Genomic DNA, 27,479 nt, shown 5'->3' with positions numbered 1-27,479 from the left:
TGAATTTGCCTCCCGTTCAGCAACGGCCAACAGGCCCCTAAACAATGAGGGAGCCCTCACTAACAGATCGAGGCCAGCCATCAGCTAACGGCCATCTGTTTCCTGCTTTCGCCCCACGCGGTCTTTCAGAACCTCCGCTACTTTCCAGAGCAGTATGGGAGCGGCCCAGCGTGAATACCAACTCTGCTGTTCGAGAGTCAGGCGGTTAGTCATCAATAATCGGCATGTCTGTATTTATCTGTTATCGTCATCTAGTTAGCTGTCTATACATGCATCTGTCTATCCCCTTGTCCTCTCTCTGTCTCACTACGTGTCTGTCGGTGTTTGACTCTGTCTCTGTGTGTGTACGTCTCTGTGTCTCTGGCTCTCCGTCTGTGCGTCTCTCTCTCGCTCTCTGTGTCTCTCACTCTCTGTCTCTCTCTCTCTCTGTGTCTCTCTCTCTGTGTCGCTCTCTCGCTCTGTGTGTGTGTGTGTATGTCTCTCTCTCTCCCTCTCTCTGTGTACGTCTCTCTCTATCTCTGTGTACGTCTCTGTCTCTCTGTCTCTTTCTGCCTCTCTGTCTACGTGTGTGTACCTGTGTACACGTGTGTGTGCGTGTGTTTGTCTGTCTGTCTATCTATCTGTCTGCTTTTCTGCCTGTCTATCTATCTCTCTATCTCTCGATCAATCTCCTCTATTTTTGTATCTATATATCTATCTATCTGTTTATGTTTGTATCTGTGTATCTACCTGTCTCTCTCCATCTCTCCCTCTCTCCCCCTCTCCGTCTCTCCCCCTCTCCGTCTCTCCGTTTCACTCTCTCTCTCCATCTCACTCTCTCTCTCTCCCCATTTCATTCTCTCTCTCCGTCTCTCCCTCTCTCCCTGTCTCTCTCTCTCCCCCTCTCTCCGTCTCTCTCTCTCTCCCCCTCTCTCCCCGTCTCTCTCTCTCTCTCTCTCCCCGTCTCTCTCTCTCTCTCTCTCCCCGTCTCTCTCTCTCTCTCCCACCGTCTCTCTCTCTCTCCCTCCCAGTCTCTCTCTCTCTCTCTCCCCGTCTCTCTCTCTCTCTCTCTCTCTCCCCGTCTCTCTCTCTTTCTCCCCCGTCTCTCTCTCTCTCTCTCCCCGGTCTCTCTCTCTCTCCCCGTCTCTCTCTCCCCCCGTCTTTCTCTCTCTCTCCCTCCCCGTCTCTCTCTCTCTCCCACCGTCTCTCTCTCTCTCTCTCCCCGTCTCTCTCTCTCTCTCTCTCTCCCCATCTCTCTCTCTCTCTCTCTCTCCCCCCGCTTTCCCTCTCTCTCTCCCCCCCGTCTTTCTCTCTCTCTCCCTCCCCCGTCTTTCTCTCTCTCTCCCCTCCCCCCGTCTTTCTCTCTCTCTCCTCCCCCCCGTCTCTCTCTCTCCTCTCTCCCCGTCTCTCTCTCTCTCTCTCCCCGTCTCTCTCTCTCTCCCCGTCTTTCTCTCTCTCTCTCTCTCCCCCCCGTCTCTCTCTCTCTCTCTCTCTCCCCGTCTCTCTCTCTCTCTCTCCCCGTCTCTCTCTCTTTCTCCCCCCGTCTCTCTCTCTCTCTCTCTCTCTCTCCCCGTCTTTCTCTCTCTCTCTCTCACCCCCCCGTCTCTCTCTCTCTCTCTCTCCCCGTCTCTCTCTCTCTCTCTCTCCCCGTCTCTCTCTCTTCTCTCTCTCCCCGTCTCTCTCTCTCTCTCTCTCCCCGTCTTTCTCTCTCCCCGTCTCTCTCTCCCCGTCTCTCTCTCTCCCCGTCTCTCTCTCTCTCTCTCCCTCTCTCCCTCTCTCCGTCCCCGTAACTCCACTTACCTGAGCATTGAACAGCAGCATCTTTGAAGTGACTGCAGGAATAGGTCCGAGAGTTGGACTGCAACGAGCAGAGCCAGAGCAACGATTCTGAGCCTTGGCAGGAGACGTGAGTCAGCCAGATCTGTCCGATCCCTGGTCCGTACCGGGAGATGTCTGGCCGTGCGGCCACAAAGCCACATCCGAGGTGTCTGCACACCACATTGCCGTCCGAAGTATCCCACCATTTATTACACACCGTGCCCCATTTACCGTTGTAGAATATTTCAACCCTCCCCGAGCAAGCGTCCTTTCCATTCACCAGTCGAAGTACAGCATCACCTGAAAAGGCATCAAGCAATTCGCCTCCGTCAACATCGAGCACGTTTTCTGCCCCAGTATACACTGGGGGGTTCTGAGTGATTCGCGACTTGCGTTGCGATCGTGACTTGAAAGCTCGCGGGAGGGCAGACGATTGGGAAATTTCTTAAAGCCAGCAAAGAACGACTAAAAACATGATTAAGAAAGGGCCGAGACCGGGGAATTAGTAATGGGGAACATGGAGATGGCAGAAACTCTGAACAAATATTTTGTATCTGTCTTTATCTAACGATATTCCGACAGTGGATAGTCAAGGGGCTATAGCTGGGAGGAACTTAACACAATCACTAAGGATGTGGTACTCAGTAAGATAATGGGATTAAAGGCAGATAAAGCCCCTGGACCTGATGGCTTGCATCCGAGGGTCTTAAGAGAAGTAGCGGCAGGAATAGTGGATGCATTGGTTGTAATTGACCAAAATTCCCTGGATTCTGGGGCGGTTCCAGCGGATTGAAAAACTGCCCCTCTATTTAAAAAAGGAGGCAGACAGAAAGCAGGAAACGATAGAGCAGTTAGCCGAACATCTGTGGTCGGGAAAATGTTGGAGTCCGTTATTAAAGAAGCAGTAGCAGGACATTTGGAAAAGCAAAATTCGGTCAGGCAGACTCAGCATGGATTTATGAAGGGAAGTCATGTTTGACAAATTTGCTGGAGTTCTTTGAGGATGCAATGAACAGGGTGGATAAAGGGGAACCAGTGGATGTGGTGTATTTGGATTTCCAGAAGGCATTTGACAAGGTGCCACACAAAAGGTTACTGCACAAGATAAAAGTTCACGGGGTTGGGGATAATATATTAGCATGGATAGAGGATTGGCTAACTAACAGAGAACAGGGAGTCGGGATAAATGGTTCATTCTCGGGTTGTCAATCAGTAACTAGTGGGGTGCCGCAGGGATCAGTGCTGGGACCCCAACTATTTACAATCTATATTAACGACTTGGAAGAAGGGACCGAGTGTAACGTAGACAAGTTTGCTGACGATACAAAGATGGGAGGAAAAGCAATGTGTGAGGAGGACACAAAATCTGCAAAAGGACACAGACAGGCTCAGTGAGTGGGCAAAAATTTGGCCGATGAAGCATAATTTTCGAAAGTGTGATGTCATACAGGTAGGCAGAAAACATTGAAGAGCAAGTTATTATTTAAATGGAAAATACAAGAGCAGGGAGGTTATGCTTGAACTGTATACATCACTGGTTAGGGCACAGCTGGAGTACTGCGTGTACAGTTCCGGCCACCACGTTGCAGGAAAGATGTGATTGCACTGGAGAGGGTACAGAGGAGATTTACCAGGATGTTGCACTAGAGAGGGTACAGAGGAGATTTACCAGGATGTTGCACTGGAGAGGGTACAGAGGAGATTTACCAGGATGTTGCACTAGAGAGGGTACAGAGGAGATTTACCAGGATGTTGCACTGGAGAGGGTACAGAGGAGATTTACCAGGATGTTGCACTGGAGAGGGTACAGAGGAGATTTACCAGGATGTTGCACTGGAGAGGGTACAGAGGAGATTTACCAGGATGTTGCACTAGAGAGGGTACAGAGGAGATTTACCAGGATGTTGCACTGGAGAGGGTACAGAGGAGATTTACCAGGATGTTGCACTGGAGAGGGTACAGAGGAGATTTACCAGGATGTTGCACTGGAGAGGGTACAGAGGAGATTTACCAGGATGTTGCACTAGAGAGGGTACAGAGGAGATTTACCAGGATGTTGCACTGGAGAGGGTACAGAGGAGATTTACCAGGATGTTGCACTGGAGAGGGTACAGAGGAGATTTACCAGGATGTTGCACTGGAGAGGGTACAGAGGAGATTTACCAGGATGTTGCACTGGAGAGGGTACAGAGGAGATTTACCAGGATGTTGCACTGGAGAGGGTCCAGAGGAGATTTACCAGGATGTTGCACTAGAGAGGGTACAGAGGAGATTTACCAGGATGTTGCACTAGAGAGGGTACAGAGGAGATTTACCAGGATGTTGCACTAGAGAGGGTACAGAGGAGATTTACCAGGATGTTGCACTGGAGAGGGTACAGAGGAGATTTACCAGGATGTTGCACTGGAGAGGGTACAGAGGAGATTTACCAGGAAGTTGCACTGGAGAGGGTACAGAGGAGATTTACCAGGATGTTGCACTGGAGAGGGTACAGAGGAGATTTACCAGTATGTTGCACTAGAGAGGGTACAGAGGAGATTTACCAGGATGTTGCACTGGAGAGGGTACAGAGGAGATTTACCAGTATGTTGCACTAGAGAGGGTACAGAGGAGATTTACCAGGATGTTGCACTGGAGAGGGTACAGAGGAGATTTACCAGGATGTTGCACTAGAAAGGGTACAGAGGAGATTTACCAGGATGTTGCACTGGAGAGGGGACAGAGGAGATTTACCAGGATGTTGTACTAGAGAGGGTACAGAGGAGATTTACCAGGATGTTGCACTGGAGAGGGTACAGATGAGATTTACCAGGATGTTGCACTAGAGAGGGTACAGAGGAGATTTACCAGGATGTTGCACTGGAGAGGGTACAGAGGAGATTTACCAGGATGTTGCACTGGAGAGGGTACAGATGAGATTTACCAGGATGTTGCACTGGAGAGGGTACAGAGGAGATTTACCAGGATGTTGCACTAGAGAGGGTACAGAGGAGATTTACCAGGATGTTGCACTGGAGAGGGTACAGAGGAGATTTACCAGGATGTTGCACTAGAGAGGGTACAGAGGAGATTTACCAGGATGTTGCACTGGAGGTGTTACAGAGGAGATTTACCAGGATGTTGCACTGGAGAGGGTACAGAGGAGATTTACCAGGATGTTGCACTGGAGGTGTTACAGAGGAGATTTACCAGGATGTTGCACTGGAGAGGGTACAGAGGAGATTTACCAGGATGTTACACTGGAGAGGGTACAGAGGAGATTTACCAGGATGTTGCACTAGAGAGGGTACAGAGGAGATTTACCAGGATGTTGGACTAGAGAGGGTACAGAGGAGATTTACCAGGATGTTGCACTAGAGAGGGTACAGAGGAGATTTACCAGGATGTTACACTAGAGAGGGTACAGAGGAGATTTACCAGGATGTTGCACGAGAGAGTGTACAGAGGAGATTTACCAGGATGTTGCACTAGAGAGGGTACAGAGGAGATTTACCAGGATGTTGCACTAGAGAGGGTACAGAGGAGATTTACCAGGATGTTGCACTGGAGAGGGTACAGAGGAGATTTACCAGGATGTTGCACTGGAGAGAGTACAGAGGAGATTTACCAGGATGTTACACTAGAGAGGGCACAGAGGAGATTTACCAGGATGTTGCCGGGACTGGAGAACTTTGACGATGAGGAAAGATTGGATAGGCTGGAGTTGTTTTCTTTGGAACAGAGGAGGCTGAGGGGAGACCTGATTGAGGTGTATAAAATGATGAGGCGGGTGGATAGAGTGGATAGGACGGACCTGTTTCCCTTGGCTGGGGGGTCAACAACCAGGGGGCGTGGATTGACAGTAATTGGAGGGGGTTTAGAGGTGAAATGTCTTCACCCAGAGGGGGGTGGGGGTCTGGGGCAGGGTCTGGGACGGAACTCACGGCCTGAAAGGGCGGTCGAGGCAGAAACCCTCACCACAGCAGGCAGTGCACCTTGAAGTGCCGTATGCTACAGAGCGAGGGAGCGAGATCGGGAAAGTGGGATTAGGCCGGGATGGCTCTCGGTCGGCCGGCGCCAGGCGGACACGATGGGCCCAAAACTGCCTCCTCTGCGCGGTCACGTTGCAATGTCTCTATTCCAAGTCCATGCCTCACCTGCTACAGTTACCTTCACGGGGTCGCTGCGTGTCGAGTTGTACAGGCGTCCGGCCAATGTGATTTGTTGCTGGCACGTGTAGTTCCCGTTGCTGCTGCTGTTGGTATTGGAGACGGTGAACTGGACTGATTTGCTGTACCTCGTAGCCTTGATCAAATCGACATGATCGTTCACACTGTCCTTGTAGAAGTAAAATGTCCCTCCGGCAATTTCATTGGAAGCCAAGCACTCGAGGGTTATTTGCGTCACAAACACAGCGGTCGTTGGCTTGACCCGAAGCGAGGGCTTCGCGATCTGATCTGCTCCGACAGAAAGCGCCACAGTTAATCACCTTGCTGTAATATATACGTGGACCATGTCCCATACCTCGGGAGCCTCCTATCAACAAGAGCAGACATTGGCGACGAGGACCAACACCGCCCTCCAGTGACCCAGTGCAGCCTTCGGCCGCCTGAGGAAAAGACCAGGCTCTCAAATCCACCACCAAGCTCATGGCTGTAGTGATACCCACCCTCCTGTATGGCTCAGAGACATGGACCGTGTACAGTAGGTACCTCACCCCCAGCACCCAGCTCATGGTCTACAGGGCTGTAGTGATACCCGCCCTCCTGTATGGCCCAGAGACATGGACCATGTACAGTAGGTATCTCACCCCCAGCACATGGTCGACAGGGCTGTAGTGATACCCGCCCTCCTGTATGGCCCAGAGACATGGACCATATACAGTAGATATCTCACCCCCAGCACCCAGCTCATGGTCGACAGGGCTGTAGTGATACCCGCCCTCCTGTATGGCCCAGAGACATGGACCATATACAGTAGGTATCTCACCCCCAGCACCCAGCTCATGGTCTACAGGGCTGTAGTGATACCCAGCCTCCTGTATGGCTCAGAGACATGGACCATGTACAGTCGACACCTCAAGTCGCTGGAGAAATACCACCAACGCTGTCTCCGCAAGATCCTGCAAATCCCCCGGGAGGACAGACGCACCAACGTTAGCGTCCTCGACCAGGCCCAACATCCCCAGCATCGAAGCACTGACCACACTCGACCAGCTCCGCTGGGCAGGGCCACATTGTCCGCATGTCCCCCAGACACGAAACTCCCAAAGTGAGCGCTCGACTCGGAACTCCTTCACGGGCAAGCGAGCCAAAGGTGGGCAGAGGAAACGTTACAAGGGACCACCCCTCCCTGATAAAGTGCAACATCCCCACCCACACCTGGGAGTCCCTGGCCCAAAGACCAGTCCGCCCTAAGTGGAGGAAGTGCATCCGGGAGGGCGCAGAGCACCTCGAGTCTCGTCGCCAATTGCGTGTAGGAGGCAAGCGCAGGCAGCGGAAGGAGCGTGCGGCAAACCTGTCCCACCCTCCCCTTCCCTCAACGTCTATCTGTCCCACCTGTGACAGGGTCTGTGGTTCCCGTATTGGACTGTTCAGCCACCCGAGAACTCGTGTTAGAGTGGGAGCAAGTCTTCCTCGATTCCCAGGGACGGCCGATGATGAGGGACGAATGTAACCCTGCAGCCAGCGTGGTTTACAACCATAAACAGTTCCAGTCACCTGACAGGAACACCCTGAAGTTATCAGCCAAGTTACAGCCTGTGATTTTGTGATGTTGCCCTGAAAACGTAACAATGGCGACGAGAATGGGATAATCAGTCGACGAAGCGACAATTTTTGTTGGCAGATGATTCAGCCAATCTGACAGAGAGACTTTGAGAGCTGCGCTGTTTCGATTATAAAGACATAAGAAATAGGACCAGGAGTGGGCCATTCGGCCCCTCGAGCCCTGCTCCGCCATTTAATACCATCGTGGCCTGATCCGATCATGGACCCAGCTCCACTTCCCTGCCCGCCCCCTTATCGGTTAAGGAACTGTCTATCTCTGTCTTAAATATATTCAATGTCCCGGCTTCCACAGCTCTCTGAGGCAGCGAGTTCCACAGATTTACAACCCTCTGAGAGAAGAAATTCCTCCTCATCTCAGTTTTAAATGGGCGGCCCCTTATTCTAAGACCATGCCCCCTAGTTCTAGTCTCCCCCATCAGTGGAAACATCCTCTCTGCATCCACCTTGTCGAGCCCCCTCATAATCTGATACGTTTCGATAAGATCACCTCTCATTCTTCTGAATTCCAATGAGTAGAGGCCCAACATCCTCAACCTTTCCTCATAAGTCAACCCCCCTCATCTCCGGAATCAACCGAGTGAACCTTCTCTGAACTGTCTCCAAAGCAAGTGTATCCTTTCGTAAATACGGAGAGCAAAACTGCACGCAGTACTCCAGGTGTGGCCTCACCAATACCCTGTGTAACTGGAGCAAGACTTCTCTGCTTTTATACTCCATCCCCTTTGCAATAAAGGCCAACATTCCACTTGCCACAAGGGACCTGTTTCCCTTGGCAGAGGGGTCAACAACCAGGGGGCGTGGATTGATAGTAATTGGGGGGGAGGGGTTTAGAGGGGAAATGTCTTCACCCAGAGGGGGGTGGGGGTCTGGGGCAGGGTCTGGGACGGAACTCACGGCCTGAAAGGGCGGTCGAGGCAGAAACCCTCACCACAGCAGGCAGTGTACCTTGAAGAGCCGTATGCTACAGGGCGAGGGAGCGAGATCGGGAAAGTGGGATTAGGCCGGGATGGCTCTTGGTCGGTCAGTGCCAGGCGGACACGATGGACCCAAAATGGCCTCCTCCCGTGTGACGTAAATTTCAATGATTCTGTTTGGCAAATGTCTGTCTGATTGGAGCGGCATCATCTCCTCGTCATGGACGTATGTGTTATTGCTGTGTACCAAATTTATTATATTCCCTCTTCAACCAAGACCCAAAGCTGTTCACACTCAAAGGTGTTGAAGAGATGGCCACAAAGAGGTTAGTTCCAAAGGTCCTTTTATGCCAGTGATCCCCAGGAAAATGGATCGGAAACAAATGCATGGAATAGCTCCAAGTTTGCAGATGACACTAAGCTGGGTGGCGGTGTGAGCTGTGAGGCGGATGCTAAGAGGCTGCAGGGTGACTTGGACAGGTTCGGTGAGTGGGCAAATGCATGGCAGATGCAGCATAATGTGGATAAATGTGAGGTTATCCACTTTGGTGGCAAAAACAGGAAGGCAGATTATTATCTGAATGGTGACAGATTAGGAAAAGGGGAGGTGCAACGAGACCTGGGTGTCATGGTACATCAGTCATTGAAAGTTGACATGCAGGTACAGCAGGCGGTGAAGAAGGCAAATGGTATGTTGGCCTTCATAGCGAGAGGATTTGAGTATAGGAGCAGGGAGGTCTTACTGCAGTTGTACAGGGCCTTGGTGAGACCACACCTGGAATATTGTGTTCAGTTTTGGTCTCCTAATCTGAGGAAGGACATTCTTGCTATTGAGGGAGTGCAGCGAAGGTTCACCAGACTGATTCCCGGGATGGCGGGACTGACATATGAAGAAAGACTGGATCGACTGGGCTTATATTCACTGGAGTTTAGAAGAATGAGAGGGGATCTCATGGAAACACATAAAATTCTGACGGGATTGGACAGGTTAGATGCGGGAAGAATGTTCCCGATGTTGGGGAAGTCCAGAACCAGGGCTCACACAGTCGAAGGATAAGGGGTAGGCCATTTAGGACCGAGATGAGGAGAAACTCCTTCACTCAGAGAATTGTGAACCTGTGGAATTCTCGACCACAGAAAGTTGTTGGGGGCCAGTTCGTTGGATATATTCAAAAGGGAGTTAGATGTGGCCCTTAGGGCTAAAGGGATCAGGGGGTATGGAGAGAAGGCAGGAGTGGGGTACTGAGGGAATGATCAGCCCATGATCATATTGAATGGTGGGGCAGGCTCGAAGGGCCCAATGGCCTGCTCCTGCGACTATTTTCGAGGTTTCTATTAATGGTCATAGTGGTCACTCACCTCCAACTGTGATGTTGAGCGCCCGGCTCCAGGTCGAGTTGTACAGATGTCCGCCTCTCTCCAACTGGTACCAGCACACGTACGTACCTCCATCCACCGCACTCACGTTGAGGAGTGTGAGCGAGACTTTGTCGCCCGTCAGCACGGAGACCTTTGCTGGTACAGCGGGACGAACACCGCCCTTCATCAAGTAGAAAGTGGCCCTCCTCCTGTATTGAGTCGGGGCTGCACACTGAATGCTCACGTTCTCCCCCTCGATAAATAGTCCGGGCGTTCTCGTCCCGTAAATGGTTGGTTCCAATGGGACAGCTACAGTGTTGGTGGTAAAACAATTAGTCATTGCGTCAGTGAACAGTCACAACATTTCGCATCGGAGACGCAGCGCGGAAACCTGAGCGGGCTAAAATTTGGCCGATGGAGTATCATGTGGGAAAGTGTGAGGTCATGCACTTTGGCAAGAAAAAAAATCAAAGAGCAAGTTATTATTTAAACGGAGAAAGATCGCAAAGTGCCGCAGTACAGCGGGACCTGGGGGTTACTTGTGCATGAAACACAAAAGGTTGGTATGCAGGTACAGCAAGTGATCAGGAAGGGCCAATGGTATCTTGGCCTTTATTGCAAAGGGGATGGAGTATAAAAGCAGGGAAGTCTTGCTCCAGTTATACAGGGTATTGGTGAGACCACACCTGGAGTACTGCGTGCAGTTTTGCTCTCCGTATTTACGAAAGGATATACTTGCTTTGGAGGCAGTTCAGAGAAGGTTCACTCGGTCGATTCCGGGGATGAGGGGGTTGACTTATGAGGAAAGGTTGAGGAGGTTGGGCCTCTACTCATTGGAGTTCAGAAGAATGAGAGGTGATCTTATCGAAACGTATCAGATTATGAGGGGGGCTCGACAAGGTGGATGCAGAGAGGATGTTCCCACTGATGGGGGAGACTAGAACTAGGGGGCATGGTCTTAGAATAAGGGGCCGCCCATTTAAAACTGAGATGAGGAGGAATTTCTTCTCTCAGAGGGTTGTAAATCTGTGGAACTCGCTGCCTCAGAGAGCTGTGGAAGCCGGGACATTGAATATATTTAAGACAGAGATAGACAGTTTCTTAACTGATAAGGGGGCGGGCAGGGAAGTGGAGCTGGGTCCATGATCGGATCAGCCATGATCGTATTAAATGGCGGAGCAGGCTCGAGGGGCCGAATGGCCGACTCCTGGCCCCTATTTCTTATGTTCTTATGAAACAGCCCATACGGCCCCAACCAGTCCGTGCCGGCGTTTATTCTCCACTCGAGCCTCCTCCCGCCTTTCCCCATCTCAATCTATCGGCATAACCCTCTGTTCCCTTCTCCCTCATCGGCTCCTCCAGCCTCCCCTTAGATGCCTCGATACTATTCGCCTCAACCCCTCCCTGTGGGAGTGAGTTCCACATTCTCAGCCCTCCCTGGGTAAAGAGGTTTCTCCTGAATTTCCCATTGGGTTTCCGAGTGACTGTCTTATATTGATACCCTCTCGTTATACTCTTCCCCACAAGTGGGAACGTTCTCTCTGTATCCACTCGATCAAAACCTTCCATCGTTTCAAACACCTCGATTAGGTCACGCCTCAAGAGGCAAGAGACCCGGCCTGTTCATCCTCTCCTGATATGTAAACCCTCGCATTACTGGTATCGTCCTTGTAAATCTTCTCTGCACCCTGTCCAGTGTCTTAATATCCTTTTTATGGTGACCAGAACTGTGCACAGTGCTCCAAGTGTGGTCTAACCCAGGTATATGGAGACCAGAACTGTGCACAGTGCTCCAAGTGTGGTCTAACCCAGGTATATGGAGACCAGAACTTTGCACAGTGCTCCAAGTATGGTCTAACCCAGGTATATGGAGACCAGAACTGTGCACAGTGCTCCAAGTGTGGTCTAACCGAGGTATATGGAGACCAGAACTGCACGGTGCTCCAAGTGTGGTCTAACCCAGGTATATGGAGACCAGAACTGTGCATGGTGCTCCAAATGTGGTCTAACCCAGGTATATGGAGACCACAACTGTGCACAGTGCTCCAAGTGTGGTCTAACCCAGGTATATGGAGACCACAACTGTGCACAGTGCTCCAAGTGTGGTCTAACCCTGGTATATGGAGACCAGAACTGTACACAATGCTCCAAGTGTGGTCTAACCCAGGTATATGGAGACCAGAACTGTGTGCAGTGCTCCAAGTGTGGTCTAACCCAGGTATATGGTGACCAGAACTGTGTACAGTGTTCCAAGTGTGGTCTAACCCAGGTATATGGAGACCAGAACTGTGCACGGTGTTCCAAGTGTGGTCTAATCAGGGATATGGAGACCAGAACTGTGCACGGTGCTCCAAGTGTGGTCTAACCAAGGTTTGATACACATTTAACATAAATTCCCTACATTCCAATTCTGTACCTCGAGAAATAAACCCTAGTTCCTGGTTTGCTTTTTATGGCCTTGCAGTCCTGTGTCGCAACTTTAAGTGATTTGTGTATTTGTGGTCCGAGATCCCTCTGTTCCTCTACACCATCGAGACTCGCAACCTCCAAATAATAAGTGACCTCTCTAGTCTTCCGACCAAAATATGACCCCTCACATTGATCTGTGCCGAAATTCATTTGCAGGTTATTTGCCCATTTCACAAACTTATTAATGTCCACCTGTAATTTGTTGCAGTACTCCTCGGTATTGACAAACACCTCAATTTGGTGTCATCCGCAAATTGAGAAATTGTATTTCTGATTTGATTGGGAAGGGGTTTGGGTACATTGGGAATGTGTACAGTGGGAGTGAATGGGAAGGGATTTGGGTCCATTGGGATTGTGTACAGTGGGAGTGAATGGGAAGGGGTTTGGGTCCATTGGGATTGTGTACAGTGGGAGTGAATGGGAAAGGGTTTGGTTCCATTGGGATTGGGCACAGTGGGAGTGAATGGGAAGGGGTTTGGTTCCATTGGGATTGGGTACACTGGGAGTGAATGGGAAGGGGTTTGGGTCCATTGGGATTGTGTACGGTGAGAGTGAATGGGAAGGGGTTTGGTTCCATTGGGATCGTGTACAGTGGGAGTGAATGGGAAAGGGTTTGCATCCTTTGGGATTGTGTACAGTGGAAGAGAATGGAAAGGGGTTTTGTTCAATTGGGGTTGTGTACGGTGGGAGTGAATGGGAAGGGCTTTGGGACCTTTGGGATTGCGTACAGTGAGAGTGAATGGGAAGGGCTTTGGGACCATTGGGATTGTGTACGGTGGGAGTGAATGGGAAGGGGATTGGGTCCATTGGGATTGTGTACGGTGGGAGTGAATGGGAAGGGGTTTGGGTCCATTGGCATTGTGTACAGTGGGAGTGAATGGGAAAGGGTTTGGGTCCATTGGGGTTGTGTACAGTGGGAGTGAATGGGAAAGGGTTTGGGTCCATTGGGATTGTGTACGGTGGGAGTGAATGGGAAGGGGATTGGGTCCATTGGGATTGTGTACGGTGGGAGTGAATGGGAAGGGGTTTGGGTCCATGGGATTGTGTACAGTGGGAGTGAATGGGAAAGGGTTTCGGTCTATTGGGATTGTGTACAGTGGGAGCGAATGGGAAGCGGTTTTGTTCCATTGGGATTGTGTACATTGGGAGTGAATTGGAAAGGGTTTGGGTCCATTGGGATTGTGTATGGTGGGAGTGAATGGGAAGGGGTTTGGGTCCATTAGGATTCCGTGCAGTGGCAGTGAATGGGAAGGGGTTTGGGTCCATGGGATTGTGTACAGTAGGAGTGAATGGGAAGAGGTTTGGGTCCATTGGGATTGTGTATAGTGAGAATGAATGGGAAGGGGATTGGGTCCATTGGGATTGTGTATTGTGAGAATGAATGGGAAGGGGTTTGGGTCCATTGGGATTGTGTACAGTAGGATTGAATGGGAAGGGGTTTGTGTACATTGGGATTGTGTACAGTGTGAGTGAATGGGAAGGGGTTTAGGTCCATTGGGATTTAGTACAATGGAAGTGAATGGGAAGGGGTTTGCGTCCATTGGGACTGTGTACGGTGGGAGTGAATGGGAAGGGTTTGCGTCCATTGGGACTGTGTACGGTGGGAGTAAATGGGAAGGGGTTTCGGACCATTGGGATTGTGTACAGTGGGAGTGAATGGAAAGGGGTTTGGTTCCATTCAGATTCCGTGCACTGGGAGTGAATGCGAAAGAAGTGTGTGTACATTGGGATTGTGTAGAATGGGAGTGAATGGGAAGGGGGTTGGGTCCACTGGGATTGTGTATGGTGGGAGTGAATGGGAAGGCGTTTGGGTCCATGGGATTGTGTACAGTGGGAGTGAATGGGAAGGGGTTTGTGTGCTTTGGGATTGTGTATGGTGGGAGTGAATGGGAAGGTGTTTGGGTCCATTGGGATTGTGTACAGTAGGAGTGAATGGGAAGGGGTTTGTGTACATTGGGATTGTGTACGGTGGGAGTGAATGGAATGGGGTTTGGATCCATTTGGATTCCGTGCACTGGGAGTGAATGGGAAAGGAGTTTGTGTCCATTGGGATTTTGTATAATGGAAGTGAATGGGAAGGGGTTTGTGTACATTGGGTTTGTGTACAGTGGGAGTGAATGGGAAGGCGTATAGGTCTAGGATTGTGTACACTGGGAGTGAATGGGAAGGGGTTTGTGTACATTGGGATTGTGTACGGTGGGAGTGAATGGAATGGGGTTTGGATACATTTGGATTCCGTGCACTGGGAGTGAATGGGAAGGGGTTTGTGTACATTGGGATTGTGTACGGTGGGAGTGAATGGAATGGGGTTTGGATACATTTGGATTCCGTGCACTGGGAGTGAATGGGAAAGGAGTTTGTGTCCATTGGGATTTTGTATAATGGAAGTGAATTGGAAGGGGTTTGGGTCCATTGGGACTATGTACGGTGGAAGTGAATGGGAAGGGTTTTGGGACCATTGGGATTGTGGACAGTGGGAGTGAATGGGAAGCTGTTTGCATCCATTGGGATTGTGTACAGTGGGAGTGAATGGGAAGGGATTTAGGTCCATGGGATTGTGTACAGTAGGAGTGAATGGGAAGGGGTTTGGGTCCATTGGGATTGTGTATAGTGAGAATGAATGGGAAGGGTTTGCTTCCATTGGGATTGTGTACAGTGGGAGTGAATGGGAAGGGATTTGGGTCCATGAGGACTGTGTACGGTGGGAGTGAATGGGAAGAGATTTGGGTCCATTGGGATTGTGTACTGTGGGGGTGAATGGGAAGGGGTTTGTGTCAATGGGATTGTGTACAGTGGGAGTGAATGGGAAGTGGTTTGGGTCCATTGGGATTGTGTACGGTGGGAGTGAATGGGAAGGGGTTTAGTTCCATTACGACTGTGTACGGTGGGAGTGAATGGGAAGGGTTTGCGTCCATTGGGACTGTGTACGGTGGGAGTAAATGGGAAGGGGTTTGGGACCATTGGGATTGTGTACAGTGGGAGTGAATGGAAAGGGGTTTGGTTCCATTCAGATTCCGTGCACTGGGAGTGAATGCGAAAGGAGTGTGTGCCCATTGGGATTGTGTACAGTGGGAGTGAATGGGAAGGTTTTTGTGTACATTGGGATTGTGTAGAATGGGAGTGAATGGGAAGGGGGTTGGGTTCACTGGGATTGTGTATGGTGGGAGTGAATGGGAAGGTGTTTGGGTCCATGGGATTGTGTACAGTGGGAGTGAATGGGCAGGGGTTTGTGTGCATTGGGATTGTGTATGGTGGGAGTGAATGGGAAGGTGTTTGGGTCCATTGGGATTGTGTACAGTAGGAGTGAATGGGAAGGGGTTTGTGTACATTGGGATTGTGTACGGTGCGAGTGAATGGAAAGGGGTTTGGATCCATTTGGATTCCGTGCACTGGGAGTGAATGGGAAAGGAGTTTCTGTCCATTGGGATTTTGTATAATGGAAGTGAATGGGAAGGGGTTTGTGTACATTGGGTTTGTGTACGGTGGGAGTGAATGGGAAGGGTTTTGGGACCATTGGGATTGTGGACAGTGGGAGTGAATGGGAAGCTGTTTGCATCCATTGGGATTGTGTACAGTGGGAATGAATGGGAAGGGATTTGGGTCCATGAGGACTGTGTACGGTGGGAGTGAATGGGAAGGGATTTGGGACCATTGGGATTGTGTACAGTGGGAGTGAATGGGAAGTGGTTTGGGTCCATTGGGATTGTGTACGGTGAGAGTGAATGGGAAGCGGTTTAGTTCCATTATGACTGTGTACGGTGGGAGTGAATGGGAAAGGGGAAAGGGTCTGTGTATATTGGGATTGTGTAGAATGGGAGTGAATGGGAGAGGGTTTAGGTCCATTGGGATTGTGTACAGTGGGAGTGAATGGGAAAGGGTCTGTGTACATTGGGATTGTGCAGCATGGGAGTGAATGGGAGGGGGTTTAGGTCCATTTCGATTGTGTGCAGTGGGAGTGAATGCGAAGGGGTTTAGTTCCATTGGGAATGTGCACAGTGGGAGTGAATGGGAAGGGGTTTGGGTCCATTGCGATTGTGTACAGGGTGAGCCAATGGGAATCGATTTGGGTCCATTGGGATTGTGCATAGTGGGAATGAACGGAAAGGAGTTTGGGTCCATTGGGATTGTGTACAGTGGGAGTGAATAGGAAGGGGTTTGCGTACATTGGGATTGTGTAGAATTGGAGTGAATGGGAAGGGGTTGGTTCCATTGAGATTCTGTACAGTGGGAGTGAATGGGAAGGGGATTGGGTCCATTGGGATTGTGTACGGTGGGAGTGAATGGGAAGGTGTTTGGGTCCATGGGAATGTGTACAGTGGGAGTGAATGGGAAGGGATTTGTGTGCATGGGGTTTGTGTACATTGGGATTGTGTCCACTGGGAGTGAATGGGAAGGGTTTAGGTCCATTGGGATTGTGTCCAGTGGGAGTGAATGGGAAGGGGTTTGGGTCCATTGGGATTGTGTACAATGGAAGTGAATGGGAAGGGATTTGGGTCCATTGGACTGGGTACGGTGGGTGTAAATGGGAAGGGAATTGGGTCCAATGGGATTGTGTCGAATGAGAGTGAATGGGAAAGGGTTGTTACCATTGGGATTGTGTACAACGGGAGTGAATGGGAAGGGGTTTGGGAGCATTGGGATTGTGTACAGTGGGAGTGTATGGGAAGGGGTTTGCGTCTATTGGGATTGTGTTCAGTGGGAGTGAATGGAAGGTGTTTGGGTCCATTAGGATTCCGTGTACTGGGAGTGAATGGGAAAGGAGTTTGTGTCCATTGGAATTTTGTACAATGGAAGTGAATTGGAAGGGGTTTGGGTCCATTGGGACTGTACGGTGGGAGTGAATGGGAAGGGGTTTGTGTCAATGAGGACTGTGTACGGTGGGAGTGAATGGGAAGGGATTTGGGACCATTGGGATTGTGTACAGTGGGAGTGAATGGGAAGCGGTTTGGGACCATTGGGATTGTGTACAGTGGGAGTGAATGGGAAGGGGTTTGTGTCAAATGGATTGTGCACAGTGGGAGTGACTGGGAAGGGGTTTGCGTACATTGGGATTGTGTCGAATGGGAATGAATGGGAAGGGGTTGGGTCCATTGGGATTCTGTACAGTGGGAGTGAATGGGAAGCGGTTTGTGTCCATTGGGATTGTGTACAGTGGGAGTGAATGGGAAGGGGTTTAGTTCCATTGGGATTGTGGACAGTGGGAGTGCATGGGAAGCTGTTTGCATCCATTGGGATTGTGTACAATGGGAGTGAATGGGAAGTGATTTGGGTCCATGAGGACTGTGTGCGGTGGGAGTGAATGGTAAGGGGTTTGGATCCATTTGGATTCTGTGCACTGGGAGTGAATGGGAAAGGAGTTTGTGTTCCATTGGGATTTTGTATAATGGAAGTGAATTGGAAGGGGTTTGGGTCCATTGGGACTATGTACGGTGGGAGTGAATGGGAAGGGTTTTGGGACCATTGGGATTGTATAGAATGGGAGTGAATGGGAAGCGGTTTGTGTCCATTGGGATTGTGTACAGTGGGAGTGAATGGGAAGGGATTTGGGACCATTGAGATTGTGTACAGTGGTAGTGAATGGGAAGGGATTTGGGTCCATTAGGACTGTGTACAGTGGGAGTGAATGGTAAGGGGTTTGGATCCATTTGGATTCCGTGCACTGGGAGTGAATGGGAAAGGAGTTTGTGTCCATTGGGATTTTGTATAATGGAAGTGAATTGGAAGGGGTTTGGGTCCATTGGGACTATGTACGGTGGGAGTGAATGGGAAGGGTTTTGGGACCATTGGGATTGTGGACAGTGGGAGTGAATGGGAAGCTGTTTGCATCCATTGGGATTGTGTACAGTGGGAGTGAATGGGAAGGGATTTGGGTCCATGAGGACTGTGTGCGGTGGGAGTGAATGGGAAGGGATTTGGGACCATTGAGATTCTGTACAGTGGGAGTGAATGGGGAGGGGATTGGGTCCATTGGGATTTTGTACAGTGAGAGTGAATGGGAAGGGGTTTGCGTCCATTGGGATTGTGTACAGTGGGAGTGAATGGGAAAGGGTCTGTGTACATTGGGATTGTATAGAATGGGAGTGAATGGGAGGGGGTTTAGGTCCATTGGGATTGTGTACAGTGGGAGTGAATGGGAAAGGGTTTGTGTACATTGGGATTGTGTAGAATGGGAGTGAATGGGAGGGGTTTGAGGTCCATTTCGATTGTGTACAGTGGGAGTGAATGCGAAGAGGTTTGTGTACATTGGGATTGTGTACAATGGGAGATAATGGGAAGGGGTTTGTGTACATTGGGATTGTGTACAATGGGAGATAATGGGAAGGGGTTTAGTTCCATTGGGATTGTGTACAGTTGGAGTGAATGGGAAGAGATTTGGGTCCATTAGGACTGTGTACGGTGGGAGTGAATGGGAAGGGTTTTGGGACCATTGGGATTGTGTACAGTGGGAGTGAATGGGCAGTGGTTTTGGTCCATTGGGATTGTGTACATTGGGAGTGAAAGGGAAGGGGTTTGTTTCAATCGGATTGTGTACAGTGGGAATGAATGGGAAGGGCTTTGGGTTCATTGGGATTGCGTATGGTGGGAGTGAATGGGGAGGATTTTGGTTTCATTGGGAGTGTGTACAGTGGGAGTGAATGGGAAGGGTTTGGGAATATTGGGATTGTGGCAGTGTGAGTAAATTGGAAGGGGTTTGGGTCCATTGGGATTGTGTACCGTGGGAGTGAATGGGGAGGGTTTTGGTTTCATTGGGATTGTGTACAATGGGAGTGAATGGGAAGGGTTTTGGGACCATTGGGATTGTGTACAGTGGGAGTGTTAGGGAAGGGGTTTGTGTCAATCGGATTGTGCACAGTGGGAGTGAATGGGAAGGGGTTTGGGTCCATTGGGATTGCATATGGTGGGAGTGAATGGGAAGGTGTTTGGGTCCATTGGGATTGTGTACAATGGAAGTGAATGTGAAGGGATTTGGGTCCATTAGGACTGTGTACGGTGGGTGTAAATGGGAAGGGAATTGGGTCCAATGGGATTGTGTAGAATGAGAGTGAATGGGAAAGGGTTGGATCCATTGGGATTGTGTACAATGGAAGTGAATGGGAAGGGGTTTGGGAGCATTGGGATTGTGCACAGTGGGAGTGTATGGGAAGGGGTTTGGGTCGATTGGGATTGTGTACGGTGCGTGTGAATGGGAAGGGTTTTGTGTACATTGGGATTGCGTACACCGGAAGTGAATGGGAAGGTGTTTGGGTCCATTAGGATTGTGTACGGTGGGAGTGAATGGGAAGGGGTTTGGGTCCATTGGGGTTGTGTACAGTGGGAGTGAATTGGAAGGGGTTTGGGTCCATTGGGATTGTGTATGGTGGAGTGAATGGGAAGGATTTTGGGTCCATTGGGATTGTGTACAGTGGGAGTGAATTGGAAGGTGTTTGGGTCCATTCGGATTGGGTATGGTGGAAGTAAATGGGAAGGGGTTTGGATCCATTGGGATTGTGTACAGTGGGAGTGAATGGGAAGGGGCTTGGGTCCATTGGCATTGTGTACAGTGGGAGTGAATGGGAAGGGGTTTGTGCACATTGGGATTGTGTGCAATGGGAGTGAATGGGAAGGGGTTCGTGTACATTGGGATTGTGTACAATGGAAGTGAATGAGAGGGGGTTTGGGTCCATTGGGATTGTGTACGGTGGGAGTGAATGGGAAGGGGTTTGGGTCCATTGGGATTGTGTCCGGTCAGAGTGAATGGGAAGGGGTTTGGGTCCATTGGGACTGTGTACAGTGGGAGTGAATAATAAGGGTATGGGTCCATTGGGATTGTGTACAGTGGGAGTGAATGGGAAAGGCTTTGGGTCTATTGGGATTGTGTACAGTGGGAGTACATGGGATGGGGTTTGGGTCCATTGGGATTGTGACAGTGTGAGTGAATGGGGAGGGTTTTTGGTACATTGGGATTGTGTACAATGGGAGTGAATGGGAAGGGGTTTGTGTTCATTGGGATTGTGTACAATGGGAGTGAATGGGAAGGGGTTTGTGTACATTGGGACTGTGTACATTGGGAGTGAAAGAGAAGGGGTTTGTGTCAATCGGATTGTGCACAGTGGGAGTGAATGGGAAGGGCTTTGGATCCATTGGGATTGCGTATGGTGGGAGTGAATGGGAAAGAGTCTGTGTACATTGGGATTGTGTAGAATGGGAGTGAATGGGAGGGGGTTTAGGTCCATTGGGATTGTGTACAGTGGGAGTGAATGGGAGGGGGTTTAGGTCCATTGGGATTGTGTACAGTGGGAGTGAATGGGAGGGGGTTTAGGTCCATTGGGATTGTGTACAGTGGGAGTGAATGGGAAGGGGTTTGTGTACATTGGGATTGTGTACAGTGGGAGTGAATGGGAAGGGATTTGGGTCCATTAGGACTGTGTACGGTGGGAGTGAATGGGAAGGGTTTTGGGACCATTGGGATTGTGTACAGTGGGAGTGAATGGGCAGTGGTTTTGGTCCATTGGGATTGTGTACATTGGGAGTGAAAGGGAAGGGGTTTGTTTCAATCGGATTGTGTACAGTGGGAATGAATGGGAAGGGCTTTGGGTTCATTGGGATTGCGTATGGTGGGAGTGAATGGGGAGGATTTTGGTTTCATTGGGAGTGTGTACAGTGGGAGTGAATGGGAAGGGTTTGGGAATATTGGGATTGTGGCAGTGTGAGTAAATTGGAAGGGGTTTGGGTCCATTGGGATTGTGTACCGTGGGAGTGAATGGGGAGGGTTTTGGTTTCATTGGGATTGTGTACAATGGGAGTGAATGGGAAGGGGTTTGTGTACATTGGGACTGTGTACATTGGGAGTGAAAGGGAAGGGGTTTGTGTCAATCGGATTGTGCACAGTGGGAGTGAATGGGAAGGGCTTTGGATCCATTGGGATTGTGTACAGTAGGAGTGAATGGGAAGGTGTTTGTGTCCATTGGGATTGTGTACAGTGGGAGTGAATGGGAAAGAGTCTGTGTACATTGGGATTGTGTAGAATGGGAGTGAATGGGAGGGGGTTTAGGTCCATTGGGATTGTGTACAGTGGGAGTGAATGGGAAGGGGTTTAGTTCCATTGGGATTGTGTACAGTGGGAGTGAATGGGAAGGGGTTTAGTTCCATTGGGATTGTGTACAGTGGGAGTGAATGGGAAGGGATTTTGGTCCATTAGGACTGTGTACGGTGGGAGTGAATGGGAAGGGTTTTGGGACCATTGGGATTGTGTACAGTGGGAGTGAATGGGCAGTGGTTTTGGTCCATTGGGATTGTGTACATTGGGAGTGAAAGGGAAGGGGTTTGTGTCAATCGGATTGTGTACAGTGGGAATGAATGGGAAGGGCTTTGGGTCCATTGGGATTGCGTATGGTGGGAGTGAATGGGGAGGGTTTTGGTTTCATTGGGAGTGTGTACAGTGGGAGTGATTGGGAAGGGTTTGGGTATATTGGGATTGTGGCAGTGTGAGTGAATTTGAAGGGGTTTGGGTCCATTGGGATTGTGTACCGTGGGAGTGAATGGGGAGGGTTTTGATTTCATTGGGATTGTGTGCAGTGGGAGTGAATCGGAAGGGGTTTGGGTATATTGGGATCGTGTATGGTGGGAGTAAATTGGAAGGGGTTTGGGTCCATTGGCATTGTGTCCAGTGGGAGTGAATGTGAAGATGTTTGGGTCTATTGGGATTGTGTACAGTGCGAGTGAATGGGAACGGTTTTGGGTCTTTGGGATTGTTTACATTGGGAGTGAATGGAAAGGGGTGTGTGTACATTGGGATTGTGTACGGTGAGAGTGAATGAAAAGGGTTTTGGGTCCATTAGGATTCCATGCAGTGGGAGTGAATGCAAAAGGAGTTTGTGTCCATTGGGATTTTGTACAATGGAAGTGAATGGGAAGGGGTTTAGGTCCATTCGGACTGTGTCCGTTGAGAGTGAATGGGAAAGGGGTTGGGACCATTGGGATTGTGTACACTGGGAATGAAGGGGAAGGGGGTTGGGCCCATTGGGATAGTGTACGTTGGGAGTGAATGGGAAGGGGTTTGGGTACATTGGGATAATGTACGCTTGGAGTGAATGGGAAGGCTTAGGTCCATTGGGATTGTGTACAGTGAGAGTGAATGGGAAGGGTTTGGGTCCATTGGGATTGTGTACAGTGGGAGTGAATGGCAAGTGGTTCGGGTCCATTGGGATTGTGTGCAGTGGGAGTGAATGGGAAGGATTTGTGTCCAGTGGGATTGTGTACAGTGGGAGGGAATGGGAAGGGATTTGCATCCATTGGGATTGTGTACATTGGGAGTGAATGGGAAGGGGTTTGGTTACATTGGCAATGTGTACAGTGGGAGTGAATAGGAAGGGGTTTGGGTCCATTGGGATTGTGTACATTGGGAGTGAATGGGAAGGGATTTTGGTCCATTAGGACTGTGTACGGTGGGAGTGAATGGGAAGGGTTTTGGGACCATTGGGATTGTGTACAGTGGGAGTGAATGGGCAGTGGTTTTGGTCCATTGGGATTGTGTACATTGGGCGTGAAAGGGAAGGGGTTTGTGTCAATCGGATTGTGTCCAGTGGGAATGAATGGGAAGGGCTTTGGGTCCATTGGGATTGCGTATGGTGGGAGTGAATGGGGAGGGTTTTGGTTTCATTGGGAGTGTGTACAGTGGGAGTGAATGGGAAGGGTTTGGGTATATTGGGATTGTGGCAGTGTGAGTGAATTGGAAGGGGTTTGGGTCCATTGGGATTGTGTACCGTGGGAGTGAATGGGGAGGGTTTTGATTTCATTGGGATTGTGTGCAGTGGGAGTGAATCGGAAGGGGTTTGGGTATATTGGGATTGTGTATGGTGGGAGTAAATTGGAAGGGGTTTGGGTATATTGGCATTGTGTACAGTGGGAGTGAATGTGAAGATGTTTGGGTCTATTGGGATTGTGTACAGTGGGAGTGAATGGGAACGGTTTTGGGTCTTTGGGATTGTTTACATTGGGAGTGAATGGGAAGGGGTGTGTGTACATTGGGATTGTGTACGGTGAGAGTGAATGAAAAGGGTTTTGGGTCCATTAGGATTCCATGCAGTGGGAGTGAATGCAAAAGGAGTTTGTGTCCATTGGGATTTTGTACAATGGAAGTGAATGGGAAGGGGTTTAGGTCCATTGGGACTGTGTCCGTTGAGAGTGAATGGGAAAGGGTTTGGGACCATTGGGATTGTGTACACTGGTAATGAAGGGGAAGGGGGTTGGGTCCATTGGGATAGTGTACGGTGGGAGTGAATGGGAAGGGGTTTGGGTACATTGGGATAATGTACACTTGGAGTGAATGGGAAGGCTTAGGTCCATTGGGATTGTGTACAGTGAGAGTGAATGGGAAGGGTTTGGGTCCATTGGGATTGTGTACAGTGGGAGTGAATGGGAAGTGGTTCGGGTCCATTGGGATTGTGTGCAGTGGGAGTGAATGGGAAGGATTTGTGTCAGTGGGATTGTGTACAGTGGGAGGGAATGGGAAGGGATTTGCATCCATTGGGATTGTGTATATTGGGAGTGAATGGGAAGGGGTTTGGTTACATTGGCAATGTGTACAGTGGGAGCGAATAGGAAGGGGTTTGGGTACATTGGGATTGTGTACATTGGGAGTGAATGGGAAGGGGTTTGGTTACATTGGCAATGTGTACAGTGGGAGTGAATGGGAAGGGGTTTGGGTACATTAGGATTGTGTACAGTGGGAGTGAATGGGAAGGGGTTTAGGTCCATTGGGATTGTGTACAGTGGGAGTGAATGGGAAGGGGTTTAGGTCCATTGGGTTTGTGTACAGTGGGAGTGAATGGGAAGGGGTTTAGGTCCATTGGGATTGTGTATGCTCGTAGTGAATTTGAAGGGGTTTGGGTCTATTCGGATTGTGTGCAGTGGGAGTAAATGGGAAGGGGCTGGGTCCATTGGGATTATGTACGCTGGGAGTGAATGGGAAGGCTTGGGTCCATTGTGATTGTGTACAGTGGGAGTGAATGGGATGGATTTGAGTCCAGTGGGATTGTGTACAGTGGGAGTGAATGGGAAGGGGTTGGGTCCATTGGGATTGTGCACAGATGAGTGAATGGGAAGAGATTTTGGTACATTGGGATTGTGTACAGTGGGAGTGAATGGGAAGGGATTTGGGTCTATTGGGATTGTGTACAGTGGGAATGAATGGGAAGGGGTTTGGGTCCATTGGCATTGTGTAAAGTGGGAGTGAATGGGAAGGTGTTTGGGTCTATTGGGATTGTGTACAGTGGCAGTGAATGGGAAGGGGTTTGGGTCCATTGGGATTGTGTATGGTGGGAGTAAATTGGAAGGGGTTTGGGTCCATTGGCATTGCGTAAAGTGGGAGTGAATGGGAAGGGGTTTGGATCCATTGGGATTGTGGCAGTGTGAGTGAATGGGGAGCGTTTTGGGTTCATTGGGATTGTGTACAGTGGGAGTGAATGGGAAGGGGTTTGGGTCCGTTGGGATCGGGTATGGTGGAAGTAAATGGGAAGGGGTTTGGATCCATTGGGATTGTGGAAGTGTGAGTGAATGGGGAGGGTTTTGGTTTCATTGGGATTGTGCACAGTGGGAGTGAATGGGAAGAGGTTTGGGTATATTGGGATTGTGTAGAATGGGAGTGAATGGGAAGGGGTTGGGTCCATTGCGATTGTGTACAGTGGGAGTGAATGGGAAGGCTTGGGTCCATTGCGATTGTGTACAGTGGGAGTGAATGGGATGGATTTGAGTCCAGTGGAATTGTGTACAGTGGGAATGAATGGGAAGCTGTTTGCATCCATTGGGATTGTGCACATTGGGAGTGAATGTGAAGGGGTTTGTGTACATTGGGATTGTATCCGGTGTGAGTGAATGGGAAGGAGTTTGGGTCCATTAGGATTGTGTACACTGGGAGTAAATTTGAAGGGGTTTGGGTCTATTAGGGATGTGTACGGTGGGAGTGAATGGGAAGGGGTTTGGGTCTATTGGGATTGTGTACAGTGTGTATGAATGGGAAGGGTTTTGGGTGCATTGGGATTGGGTATGGTGGGATTAAATGGGAAGGGGTTTGGATCCATTGGGATTGTGGCAGTGTGAGTGAATGGGGAGCGTTTTGGATTCATTGGGATTGTGTATGGTGGGAGTGAATGGGAAAGGGTTTGGGTCCATTGGCATTGTGTAAAGTGGAAGTGAATGGGAAGATGTTTGTGTCTATTGGGATTGTGTACAGTGGCAGTGAATGGGAAGGGGTTTGGGTCCATTGGGATTGTGTATACTGGGAGTAAATTTGAAGGGGTTTGGGTCTATTCGGGTTGTGTACGGTGGGAGTGAATGGGAAGGGGTTTGGGTCTATTGGGATTGTGTACAGTGTGTATGAATGGGAAGGGTTTTGGGTGCATTGGGATTGGGTATGGTGGGATTAAATGGGAAGGGGTTTGGATCCATTGGGATTGTGGCAGTGTGAGTGAATGGGGAGCGTTTTGGGTTCATTGGGATTGTGTATGGTGGGAATGAATGGGAATGGGTTTGGGTCCACTGGCATTGTGTAAAGTGGGAGTGAATGGGAAGATGTTTGTGTCTATTGGGATTGTGTACAGTGGCAGTGAATGGGAAGGGGTTTGGGTCCATTGGGATTGTGTATGGTGGGAGTAAATTGGAAGGGGTTTGGGTCCATTGGCATTGTGTAAAGTGGGAGTGAATGCGAAGGGGTTTGGATCCATTGGGATTGTGGCAGTGTGAGTGAATGGGGAGCGTTTTGGGTTCATTGGGATTGTGTACAGTGGGAGTGAATGGGAAGGGGTTTGGGTATATTGGGATTGTGTATGGTGGGAGTAAATGGGAAGGTGTTTGGGTCCAATGGGATTGTGCACATTGGGAGTGAATGGGAAGGTGTTTGGGTCCATTGGGATTGTGTTTGGTGGGAGTAAATGGGAAGGGGTTTGGGTCCATTGGCATTGTGTACAGTGGGAGTGAATGGGAAGAGGTTTGGTTCCATTGGCATTGTGTACAGTGGCAGTGAATGGGAAGGGGTTTGGGTCCATTGGGATTGTGTACAATGGAGGTGAAAGGAAAGGGCTTTGGGTCCATTGGGATTGTTGCAGAGGGAATGAATGCGAAGGGGTTTGGGTCCATTGGGATTGTTGCAGAGGGAATGAATGCGAAGGGGTTTGGGTCCATTGTGATTGTTGCAGAGGGAATGAATGCGAAGGGGTTTGGGTCCATTGGGATTGTTGCAGAGGGAATGAATGCGAAGTGGTTTGGGTCCATTGGGATTGTTGCAGAGGGAATGAATGCGAAGGGGTTTGGGTCCATTGGGATTGTGGCAGTGTGAATGAATGGGGAGGAGTTTGGGTTCATTGGGATTGTGTACAGTGGAAGTGAATGGGAAGGGGTTTGGGTCCATTGGCATTGTGTACAGTGGGAGTGAATGGGAAGAGGTTTGGTTCCATTGGCATTGTGTACAGTGGCAGTGAATGGGAAGGGGTTTGGGTCCATTGGGATTGTGTACAATGGAGGTGAAAGGAAAGGGCTTTGGGTCCATTGGGATTGTTGCAGAGGGAATGAATGCGAAGGGGTTTGGGTCCATTGGGATTGTTGCAGAGGGAATGAATGCGAAGGGGTTTGGGTCCATTGGGATTGTTGCAGAGGGAATGAATGCGAAGGGGTTTGGGTCCATTGGGATTGTTGCAGAGGGAATGAATGCGAAGTGGTTTGGGTCCATTGGGATTGTTGCAGAGGGAATGAATGCGAAGGGGTTTGGGTCCATTGGGATTGTGGCAGTGTGAATGAATGGGGAGGAGTTTGGGTTCATTGGGATTGTGTACAGTGGAAGTGAATGGGAAGGTGTTTGGGTCCAATGGGATTGTGCACATTGGGAGTGAATGGGAAGGTGTTTGGGTCCAATGGGATTGTGCACATTGGGAGTGAATGGGAAGGTGTTTGGGTCCATTGGGATTGTGTATGGTGGGAGTAAATGGGAATCGGTTTGGGTCCATTGGGATTATTTACAGTGGAAGTGAATGGGAAGATGTTTGGGTCCATGGGATTGTGTACAGTGGGAGTGAATGGGAAGGGGTTTGTGTACATTGGGATTGCGTACAGTGGGAGTGAATGGGAATGGATTTGGGTCGATTGGGACTGTGTACGATGGGAGTGAATGGGAAGGGGTTTGTGTACATTGGGATTGTGTACA

The 27,479-nt window shown here is 49.9% G+C and overlaps 1 protein-coding gene across 1 annotated transcript in view; it reads right to left on the bottom strand.

Moving 5' to 3' along the window:
• The window catches only part of LOC139242828 (scavenger receptor cysteine-rich domain-containing protein DMBT1-like), a gene marked incomplete at both ends in the record, with an annotated part of 59,014 nt that overhangs the window by 3,739 nt on the left and 27,796 nt on the right, over positions 1-27,479 (bottom strand). The window contains 3 exons of the mRNA XM_070870512.1: positions 1,780-2,241; positions 5,934-6,233; positions 9,839-10,147. Coding sequence (XP_070726613.1) covers positions 1,780-2,241; positions 5,934-6,233; positions 9,839-10,147 — 1,071 coding nt within the window. The remainder of the gene's footprint in view (positions 1-1,779; positions 2,242-5,933; positions 6,234-9,838; positions 10,148-27,479) is intronic.

Source organism: Pristiophorus japonicus, unplaced genomic scaffold (genome assembly GCF_044704955.1).
Source record: "Pristiophorus japonicus isolate sPriJap1 unplaced genomic scaffold, sPriJap1.hap1 HAP1_SCAFFOLD_1482, whole genome shotgun sequence".
In the NCBI taxonomy this organism is placed as follows: domain Eukaryota; kingdom Metazoa; phylum Chordata; class Chondrichthyes; family Pristiophoridae; genus Pristiophorus; species Pristiophorus japonicus.
Note: the sequence above shows the minus strand (reverse complement) of the source record. Positions and strands in the feature narration are given on the sequence as shown.